The 12278-nt window shown below is 33.5% G+C and overlaps 1 protein-coding gene across 1 annotated transcript in view; it reads right to left on the bottom strand.

The window, feature by feature from the left end:
- The window catches only part of LOC143068471 (uncharacterized), a 59880-nt gene that overhangs the window by 2460 nt on the left and 45142 nt on the right, over positions 1 to 12278 (bottom strand). Inside the window, exon 11 of the mRNA XM_076242564.1 lies at positions 1724 to 1913. Coding sequence (XP_076098679.1) covers positions 1724 to 1913 — 190 coding nt within the window. The remainder of the gene's footprint in view (positions 1 to 1723; positions 1914 to 12278) is intronic.

Below are 12278 nucleotides of genomic sequence, written 5' to 3'. Positions count from 1 at the left end.
ACTTGACAGTCACTTAGCTTAAGTTTTACCTTTAATGACGTTATAATCATTCAAATGAAATTGTATAATTTTTTTTTTTTTATTATTTTGAGTACAGTGAAAACTGTTAAACAGAACCTTTGCAAAACTAAGTTTCATGCCAAACCAAAGTTATTTCAACGGCCCATTGTATTATCGCTTTGCCTATTCAAAATCAAAACACTCTGTCTGCATTAACCAAAACTGTCAAAACAGAATACTTGAAAATCAATTATATAAGTAATTTAGAAAAAGGCATTTATCCACAAAGGAAACTCCAAAGAGGAGAATGCTTAGCCTTAAGAAATTCAACCCTTTTTACAAATACTGGATAGAATCGAATCTTTTGAAACACAATACACTTAGCTGATAGCTGAATCTTAAAAAAATATCAACATTGGAATTATATTTCCACTATGCAGATTTCCTTGTATGTATCCCATCACAGGAGGAGATTGGTGATGACCCCGATGACTATTTAAGACTAAATCAACTAGAAATTTGTCATTATCACAAAAGCAAACACCTACCAAAACCAAACAAAATACTCAATCTCATCAGTGCTTTGTTTAAAAAAAAGTTTCACTATTATACAAACAATTTCGAAAGAGCATTCTTACACCAGATCTTACTTTGTGAGAAATTATAATCAGTAGTTTTTCTTGATCTGTTAGTTTACTCTTTTATTGATTGTTTACTAGGTACCTAGATATTTGGTCCTTGCATGCTTCTATCTTATCTTTCCTTACTTGTGTTTATTAATCTATGATAATTTTTTTAATCTTTTTACTCGGTTGTTATATTAATCATCAATTCTAATTCTGTCAAATATCGTTACAATATTGCAATAATTGCAAAAGTGACCCTAACATCAAAACCTAATTATAAGTCAAATATCGTATATGTCTAATGTCTGCATGTGATTCCTAAAAGGCAGACATGTTCTCATTATAATAATGTGTAGACAAAGACAGAGCCCTATTACTCATTGGATATGGGAATCATATATATTGAATTCAATTAGTCTCTCAGAAAACTTCTATTATCAACCAACTTTCCATGTTTATATGTAACAAAAATCAAAAAAAATCTTTAAAAAAAACTAACCTCTAACTTACAATATTACTCTTTTATGACTATATAATATATATAAATAAACTCATCATAGTTACCAGGACTAAATTTTGTATATACGCCAGACGCGCGTTTCGTCTACAAAAGACTCATCAGTGACGCTCGAATCCAAAACAGTTAAAAAGGCCAAAAAAAGTACGAAGTTGAAGAGCATTAAGGACCAAAATTCATAAAAGTTATGCCAAATACAGCTAAGGTTATCTATGCCTAAAGTAGAAAAGTCTTAGTTTTTCAAAAATTTCAAAATTTTGTAAACATTTAATTTATAAATATAACCATATCAATGATAATTCATGTCAGCACAAAAAGTGCTGACTACTGGGCTGGTGATACCCTCGGGGAAATAAATCTCCACCAGCAGTGGCATCGACCCAGTGGTAAATAAACTCATCATAGATACCAGGACTAAATTTTGTATATACGTATCTATTCAAAAGATTGCAACTTTAAAGAAACAATTGCAGAGCACCAAACTGTGATTGGCAAGCCAATATTGTTTTTGACAGACTGACAGAGCCAATGCAAATCTAAAGTCCTCTTAAAGTTTGGTGATTAAATGTAAGAAACATACCATCATAAAAGACAAATTCACAGAATTGTGCTTTATCTGGAACAGCCTGTTTCATTAAATCTTTGACAATTTCATAAAACTTCTCGGCTTCTGTTGCCATTGATTCAGTCGTAACACCAGCTATATTCCATCCTCTCATCTCATTTAAACATGTTACTGGTGCTGCATATTGTCCAATGAAGAACAAATCCTGTGCAAAAGAAAGTTTGTCTAGTGGTTAACAAAACACTATCAATATTCTCATTTTGAAAAAAATTGGCATTCCTGCAAAAGACTTTTTACTTCATACCTACATATTATCAGTTTTTTGTAGAGAGTCATTTTTTCATATTTTTACTCACTCTGAAAAGAATTAACTTTTAAGTTTAAGAATGATTTTTTCTGAACTTTTTCGGTGTGAACAAAGGCTCTCTGTTGATGGCCGTAACTTGACCTATAATGGTTTACTTTTATAAATTGTTATTTGTATGGAGAGTTGTCTCATTGGCACTCAGCTTCCAATATCTAATTAGCAATACTTTTTTTGGACTTTGACATCATGGAAACTGTATCTAATTAGCTTCTACAAAAGTGCAGCTGTATACGATCGCAGAGGTTCAACCCTGAACAGATGGGTCAACCAAATGCTCCGCAAGGCGCAGCTTTATACGACCGCAGAGGTCGAACCTGAACAGTTGTGGCAAGTGGCTTGATAAAGCTCTGAATATGGATTGTGATTAAATAGTTGACACAGCATAGGTTTTCTGACACAGAATGAATGTGGTTTAATGAACTTCAATTTTTTTTTACCTATTATGGTCCAATATCTAAAATCTGAATACATGGCCACGGATTGATTCAGCATATCAAAGAATCCCAAGAATTTGATTTTTGATGAAATCAAACAAGTTTTATTTTGGACCCTTTTGACCTCCATGTAGACCAATTTGATAACAGGGCCCAAAAATCAAAAATCTAAATACATGGTTAGATTTAGCATATTAAATAACTACATATGGACCTTTATGAAGACCAATTTGAAAAACGGGACCAAAAACTTAAAATCTAAAAACACAGTTAGCATATCAAAGAAGCCCAATAATTCGATTTTTGATGAAATCAAACAAATTTTTATTTTGGACCCTTCTGACCTCCATGTAGCCCAATTTGATAACTGGGCCCAAAAATCAAAAATCTAAATACATTGTTAGATTTAGCATATCAAAGAACTACTGACATATATACAATTTTTGTTAAAATCAAATAAAGTTTGATTTTGAACCCCCAATTTGGACCAACTTGAAAACGGGATCCGAAATTAAAAATATAAATTCATGGTTAGATTTGGCATAACAAATATACGAAAGCCGAGAAGGATCATTCAAAATTCAAAATTTAGAATTCAAAATTCAAAATTCAAAACTCAAAACTCAAAAATAACTATTGCGAAAACATAACACGTGTTTCCGGTATGATCAGAATATGCAAAATGGCGTCAATGGAGCAACCTTATTATTATTTTTATTTCCGCTATGTAAATCAGATTTGTCGTGGCATAGCTTCGTGAATGACGTCACTCAAATAAGAATTAAACGACTATATCTAATACATGTAGGCATATAATTCTATAGTCCCATCGACTTAGGTCGGGGCAATATATATTTACACTTGTCTTTCATTCCGTCATTCTGTCATTCTATAACGAAGAGTAATAAGGACTTTTTTCTAAACGCCTTCACATAATGAGCTCACATGATAGTCATCTACTATAATAAGTTAGTCATGCTTCATTAGAGTAATAAGGACTTTTTTCTAAACGCCTTCACATAATGAGCTCACATGATAGTCATCTACTATAATAAGTTAGTCATGCTTCATTGATTCACTTTATAATCAACAAAGTTTTCCCCACAAAAACAGGGGCGGGCACCCTGCCCCTTAATCCGTCTCTGTCATTTTTCGTAAATTACGTTAAAAAAAAAGAGCGGCAGATTGAATATTAAAGTAACCCTAAATATTATTTTTAATCTGAGATAAATATTCTTTAACTGAGTGGAAATCAACAAGATCTTCGCTAATTTGCTAATATTTTAACGGTAAACGCATTGCCTACTTAAATCAAATTATTTTATTTATTCTCGGAAATTTTAAAAGATATAGAAAAAAAGCAGAGGATAATGACATGTCGTATGACTTTTTTTTACATTCTTTATTCATTATTCAGTCGCTATCAAACTTCTACAGACATTCAAGTATAAAGTGTGGGTAGAACATGCATGTTTAGTAGAAACCCTCCCCTCAACTAAGAAAAGTGAATAATTCAAAATTAACCATGCAACATTTAACTACTGAAAGGCATATCCCCCCATTATTTCCGCTACAAAAAACTTTTCTAGGAGCTGTGTATTGAATGCCGTCTTAATATTTCAAATACGTTCGTGTAAATTGGTGGCGTCATGCATTAGAACATGCTCATGCATTAAAACATGCACTTGTTCCACTGATTGGTCAACTCAATCGGTATACGGTACATGTATATCATTTTATCTGCACGGTCGGTATGACCCATTAACACAAACTCATACGTCGTTCGGGTCAAGAAGAATCACTCGAGCAATGTTTGTTAAATGACATATCCCCTTTTGTTTGTCCCATATAAACTTTAAATTAACATATTATACTTTGGAAATTAATTTATTGAAAAACGTGCAAAAGTAGCTAGCTATGAGGGTAGGTCAACTTTAATTATATTATGCAATTCCTGAAATAAGATTTCCTTAATACTTAAAAACGTTTAGAATTATGTTTTTTTTTGTATTCGAAATCATGTGTATGCTGTATGAAATAAATGTAGTTTTGTGCTGTATTTAGACCCCTCTACAAAGAAATTTGTTTTACATGCACACGTATAAAAATTGCAGTTTTTGTCGAGCCTGCGACTTTTGTCGCAGAAAGCTCGACATAGAAATAGTGATCGGGCGGCGGCGTCGGCGAAGTAACAGTCAGTTTCATGTCCAATGTCATTGACCTCATTTTCATGGTTCAGTGATTACTTAGAAAAAAAAAGATAATTTTTTTTTAATTTTTTAATGTTGAATTCTCTCTTATAATAACTTTTTTTGGTATGTGCGTACCTTGCAAGGTCCTCATGCCCGTCAGACAGTTTTCACTGGACCTCGACCTCATTTCATGGATAAGTGAACAAGGTTAAGTTTGGATGGTCAAGTCCAAATTTCAGATACTATAAGCAATAGGTCTACTATATTTGGTGTATGGAATGATTGTAAGGTGAACATGTCTAGCTGGCAGGTGTTATCTGACCTTGACCTCATTTTCATGGTGCAGTGGTCAAAGATAAGTTTTTGAGTTTTGGTCTTTTTTCTAATACTAATTGCAAAAGGTCAACTATATTTTGTGTATGCAAATATTGTATGATCTATATGTCAGTCACGTAGGTTTTATTTGACCTTGACCTCATTTTCATGGTTCATTGCTCAGTGTAAAGTTTTTGTGTTTTGGTCTGTTTTTCACAAACTATAAGCAATAGGTCAACTATATTTGTTGTATGGAGGAATTGTATGCTGTACATGCCTGCCTGGTATGGTTCATCTGACCATGGCCTCATTTTCATGGTTCATTAGTAAATGTTTAGTTTTCTTGGTTAAGTTTATGTGACAGTTGTAATAAAGCTTTAGATTTAGGACTATCAACATAATATCAATGATCAGTAAAGAAGGCGAGACATTTCAGCGTGTGCACACTTGTTATCCAACGCAATCATACTAGGTTTGAACGTTGTTTTCAATTAAGACTTGTCATTTTCAGGGATTTTATATAATTACTAATGATTTTAGTGATTCTACATATTCCCTGAAAAATCAGGGATTCTACATAATCCCTGATTATTCAAATTCACTGTAACATATATAGATATATGAGCGGGGCAAACCTTTTTCGGGACGTCGGGATCGGGTGTTTTTAAGCTCGGGATTTAGGTTGACCCTTTCGGGATCCGGAATTTCTTTTTTTCTAATTTCGGGATGTCGGGATTTTAAGGAGTAGGTCCAGTAAGGGCCGATTTTGGCCTCAAATTTCAGGTTCATCTGACAAAAGATTTTTGACACTTTTTAAACACTGAAGTGTCTTTTTCAGTTGGTTCAAGGACTAACCGATTTAGTCATTAAAAACGCTCCGAATCAAGCTTAAATATGGAAAATCTATCAAAAATCAAATATGCCAAAAATGTCACTTTTCAGATTGTTTTTGTCAAAAATGAAATTAGCCGCATCCGTTTTCATCCTCAACCTTTATATATCTAATACATCATCAAATACAACTTACATTTGAATATTAAGAATGAACACAAATGCTGCCACTTTCATTTATGTCTAAAATTTCACTCAAATGCTAAAATTGTGAAGATTTCCAACTTCTTGTCCTGTTGCCATGGTAACCGTTGTTCGTAGAGACACAAAAATGCTTTCATTTCATTGTCTTTTGAAACTGTATTATTCTGTGTAAGTTTAACAAAGGACATGACAACATGTGTCACACTTTTTTCATCGATTTTAAAATATATACAAATAACTGCTGTTGATCACTGTGTCGTTAGGGGTCACAAACACGTTTTTCGGTCAAAAAATAGTCTGGTGACCCATATTTTTTATTTTATTTTTTTAAAGCTCATTGTTATGACCATCGTGTGTTAAATTAAAAAAAATATTCAATGGACCATTTTTTGGGAAATTTCAGAAAAATAGAAATTTTTAACAAAATTTGTGTTTTTTGTGTGCAGCAGTGTTAATGAAATTGGAGCCGAAATTAATGAATATGAATAAAACTGCCATTACTTTTGTTTTATTTACATTTTTAATAATCATTTTGTAATAAATGAAGAACAAACCTTTCAAAATACTTTCAAATGCTTGAAAAAATCCAGAGTTTCTACATCAGGTATGTATTTATGCATACTCGTAATGTACCAACTTTGGTGACCGTTACCATGGAAACGAGTCTGGTGACATACTATTTTTAACTCAAATTTTTATAGAGGCCATTGCATAGTATATGTAGGCAAATTTTGAGAAAAATTTAATGGGGAAAAAAAAATTGCTATATCTGAAGGGTGCCACCTTAATGATGATAGTACCCGATATATGTGCCTTGTATTGTCAAAAACAGTCCATATTTATGTAGCAGAAACATTCTACTTTCAAATTAATAACTAAACGTTTACATATATAACAATTTTGTAAAACTGCTATATTTTTGGGCCAAAAAGGGGTCTTACTGGACCTATTCTTTTAAATACGGGATCTCGGGATCTCATGTTTTACGCCCGGGATTTCGGGATCGAGACCCCTCCTACCCCCCCCCCCCCCCTTATATATAAATTTCAGATTTTCTTCTTCTGTTCACTGTTCTTAAACATGAATGCAGTCTTTATGGACATACACCCCCTTAAGGACGATACGATTTACTCGAGAGAGGAACTTGTGATAGAGGCTACACAAATCTGGAAATAACAAATGCACTTGCAGTCGGTCACGCAATTTACTCAGCATTGCAACGATTAAAAGACTTTTAAGACGGTTAAATCTTAAACGTCGTACCATGAACAGTAATTTGAAAGATCTGGTATCTGCGATATTGAAAGAAAAAAAGAAATTTTAGGTCTTGTTTGGGATATAGATCCATGTGGAAAAAGTTAAAAATAAGTCACGGTCTAAATGTGAAGCGGGATGTTGTCATGACAGCTCTGAAAATCATTGATTCAGAAAGTGTAGATAGAAGAAAGAAACAGAGATTAATTTGGCGGCACTACGTCCTAACTTTATGTGGCATATCGACGGCAATGGCAAGTTAAAGCCATACGGCTTTGCTATTCACGGTTGTATTGATGGGTTCTCTCGACGTATCTTATGGTTGGAAGTAGGGTATCAAACAAAAATCCCTATATCATAGCTTCGTACTATCTCAACTGCCTTCAGAGAATGAAAGTAACACCAAAAATTATAAGAACCGATCTTGGGACAGAGAATCAGGTTGTCAGCTTCCTTCAAACTTATTTTCGTTTAAGCGATAACGATTGTTGAATTGGCTAAAAAAGCTTTATTTTTGGCAAAAGTTGTCATAATCAAAGAATTGGGTTCTGGTGGAGTATTCTTACAAAACAGTTTAACGATAGGTGGATGGCAATTTTCAAAGATTTACGATATTCTGGTAAATATGATGAATCGGATCCATTGCATTGTGATTGTTTACGCTTCTGTTTCACACGTTTGTTAAGAAAGGGCTTAACAATATTGCACCAGAGTGGACATCAGGACCGTCTATTATGCTATTCCGTTATGGGGTTTTATTTATCAAAAAAGGAGACTTTTCCAATTTTCTAATAATAACTCAAAATGCTTTGAGCAGTCTTCATGACACTTTGGAGACTGGTTTGTATCTATTGAAATAGCCCCCTTTTAGTTTTTTTTTAAATAAATTTCTGATATGACATTGATTAATTTATTATTTGAGAAAGTGTCGGGCGTATACATGCGCTCTTGACGCACATATTTGTTCGGTTTTGCTGTGCATGAACTGATTTTTGTCATAGATTTATATTCCATATCCTTTATTTTACTTTATATCCTACCGATCATTCAGTCTCATTCTATTTAAGACATCAGGCACTTTACAAGAAATCCGGACGTAGTGAAAATCTAAAAGCCCGAGTTATAGAAACCTTCACATTGTATTAATGGTTAATTCGTTTTATTCCGGAATATAACATGAAACATTTACCTCTGGACTTTAAGTAAGCAACTATCATATCTTTCTAAGGATTTTTCATTTTCAAATAAAATGATCAGCAAACTAGACATGTTTGGGCGTACGCTGTTACACATATATAATAAAATGCTTCGCTGAGCGCAGCCTGATACGACCAAAGATGTCGAACCCTGAGAAGTTGTGGCAAGTGTGGACCTGTTGATTGGCAGGCAGGGTCGTCGGACACATTTTTAAACTAGATACCCCAATGATGAGTGTGGCCAAGTTTGTTTTGAATTTGCCCAGTAGTTTCATAGGAGATGATTTTTGTAAAAGTTAACAGACGACGAGGACAGATCCAAATGATGAGAAATGCCCACTTGAACTTGACCTTCAAGGTCAATAAGCTAAAAATGAATTCATTGATTAGATTCACATAAACAAATTGTTCTTAAACTAAATGCAATCAATATTGAACTCTACGCCAGGTCGACTGTTCACCTCAATTTTCTTGAGAAAGGAGATGCAAATTGTATTGCGTCGGCAACACACTGCTCGAGAGGTGAATGAACTTGAAATAAAATCTAATAAGCAATAGTTCCGGTATGGCAAGCACAAATTTATAGGAAAGAAATGCTGAAACAGAAAGGAGATTTCATGAGAAATGACCTTGCAATAACTTATTGAAACCGAGATAAAACTTTTCCATTGCATAGAAGAAATAGATTCAATATTGTAACGTGACAGAGGGGAGGAACGACACCGACACAGACGGACGGACATAACCATACTGAACTAAATAATACGTTATCTATTTACAAGTTTATTCACAAATGTACATTAATGTTAAATGTTTGCACCAGCTGTCCTGTCTGTACAGTCGTTGTCGTTTGTTTATGTAATTTATACGTGTTTCCCGTTCTCTTTTTTTTATATAGATTAGACCGTTGGTTTTCCCGTTTGATTGGTTTTACACTAGTAATGTTGGTGCCCTTTGTAGCTTGTTGGTCGGTGTGAGACAAGGCTCCGTGTTGAAGGCCGTACCTTGACCTATAAGGGTTTACTTTTATAAATTGTTATTTGGATGGAGAGTTGTCTCATTGGCACTCATACCACATCTTCCTATATCTAATTACTTCAGATATATTGACAAAGCTAGCTACAAAGTTTAAACATATAAACTTTAAAAACCAAGTTCTTCAGTATCTTTACTGATTTAAACATTCAAGGAAAATCATTACAGTCGTGACGGTACCACAGCAAGTATCTTGACCAACTGACCTTTATCATAGAGTTTAATTACTTTCGCTCTAGACAAAACAAATAGGCCTAACTAATTTTTATTACCCTACACCCCAAGACATCGTTACTTGTCTTAATTAATCTGACCATGGAAGTAATATTCAAATAGTACTTCCATGATCTGACAGTTCAACTTTTAAATTAGCTGCAGATAATAAAACTAGCCATTTGTCTAATAAGCCTTGCGTCATTAGTTTTCTCTGTACACAAATAAACAGTTATAAAGCAAATGAACTAGAGGTAAATATTTACAAAAAAATAAAATATTCCAATGCTAAAAAAGTTTATTTTTTTTATATATTTGACCAAAAATGCTCCCGTTTCTTTTATTTAAACTTAATAGTTGTAGTTGTTGAGTGGAAACCGTTTTTCAAAGAGTCCTATTCATCCTATTTTTTTTTTTTTGTAATTGCGACAAAATTGTTAGCTAATTTTGTTTAGCCTTTTTCTAATTATTATTCATTACTTCAATTAATAAATTAGTATACATTTCTTAATATTATAATAAATACTTCCATCTAAACCAGAGCTATCTTTCACCGAAGTAAGTTGAGGCACAGAGACCACGTGACAAAGAAACGGCGGGAATCGGAATTCTTGATGTGAGAATTGTGAGTTTTGAATTATGAATTATGAATTATGAATTTTGAATTTTGAATTTTGAATGACCCTTCTCGCTTTCGTACAAATAACCCAAATAATTCATTTTTTTATGAAATCAAACAAAGTTTAATTTTAGACTCTTTGGACCTCATGTGGACCAATTTAAAAACGGTGACCAAATTCCAAAAACTTAATACACTGTTAGATTCAGCATATTTAAGAACCCCAAGAATTCAAGAATAAAACCCCCATTGAAATTGGTCAAGAAATAAGCAATTTATACAAAGTATTAGAAAAGTATTGTTTTTGGTCCCCTTTGGTCCCTAATTCATAAACACTTTGGGCCATAACCCCCAAAATCAATCCTAACCTTCCTTGTGGTACAATTTCAGAAAGATCCATGCACTTACACGCAAGTTATTGTCTGTAAACTAGAAACATACTTATTTTGACACCTTTGTGGCCCCTTGTTCCTAAACTGTTGGGACCATACCCCCAAAATCAATCTCAACCTTTCTTTTGTGGTTTCAAACCTTGTGTTTAAATTTCATAGGGGTCCAACCACTTAAACTAAAGTTATTGTCCGGAAACTAAGTGTCTTCGGACGACACTGACGACGACGACGACGTGATACCAATATACGAACGCAAAATATTTTTGCGGTCCTTTAATAATGGACACAATATGCAAGCTTGATACAGCTCTGAATTTGGATTGTAATTAAGTATTTGACACATAATAGGTTTCTGACACAGAGAGATAACTAAAAATTGGTAATATGATTTGAATTTATATTCAATTGAAGACTTCTTGCTTTTTGCAAATACAATGTGCTATAACGCAATACTAAGTAAATCTGTGTTCAGACTATATACAAAGAATTAGCAAAAATTGTGACCCCAATTTTTTTATCCCCCCCCCCCTTCTCCCCTTTTAACAAAAAAATCTTTTTAATTACTTGAATCTAGAGGGGAAAAAATTGCCCTCTCCCATAAAAAAATAATCCCCACTTTTCATCTAAATTAGATTTGAAGATTTATCTATTTTCAAATGTGGTGCGATCTAGTGGACATCACTACACTTTACCACAACTTATTATATTAAAACCAGAAAAATGTTTGTTTAAGACCCTTTATGGCTCCTAATTCCTGAACGGTTTGGGCAATTACCATAACTAGAGGCTCTTAAGAGCCTGTGTCGCTCACCTTGGTCAATGTAAAATTGAGAATGGAAATGGGGAATGTGCCAAAGAGACAACAACCCGACCATAGAAAAAAACAACAGCAGAAGGTCACCAACAGTGCATATATGTATTAAACAAAGGACACAAATGGATTCATGACAAAATTGTGTTTTGATGATGGTGATGTGTTTGTAGATCTTACTTTCCTGAACATTCTTGCTTCTTACAATTTTTCTCTATCTATAATAAACTTGGCCCTTTAGTTACAGAGGAAAATATTTTGTAAACATTTACAAAAATTTACCAAATTAATGAAAATTGTTAAAAATTGACAATAAAGGACAATAACTCCTTAAGGGGTCAACTGACCATTTTGGTCATGTTGACTTATTTGTAGATCTGCCTTTGCTGAACATTATTGCTGTTTACAGTTTATCTCTAGCTATACTAGTATTTAGGTTAATAACCATAAACGGCAAAATTTCTTTAAAAATTACCAATTGGTGGTCAGCAACCCAACAACCTGTTGTCCAATTCATCTGAAAATTTCAGGGCAGATTAATATTGATTTTAAACAATGTAACCCCATGTCAGATTTGCTCTAAATGCTTTGGTTTCAGAGTTATAAGCCAAAATCTACATTTTACCCCTATGTTCTATTTTTAGCCATGGCGGCCATCTTGGTTGGTTGGCTGGGTCACCGCACACATTTTTTTAAACAAGATACCC

The sequence above is a fragment of the Mytilus galloprovincialis genome, chromosome 3, assembly GCF_965363235.1.
Source record: "Mytilus galloprovincialis chromosome 3, xbMytGall1.hap1.1, whole genome shotgun sequence".
NCBI classification, from domain to species: Eukaryota; Metazoa; Mollusca; class Bivalvia; order Mytilida; family Mytilidae; genus Mytilus; species Mytilus galloprovincialis.
This window is presented reverse-complemented; position numbering and strand designations above follow the sequence as displayed.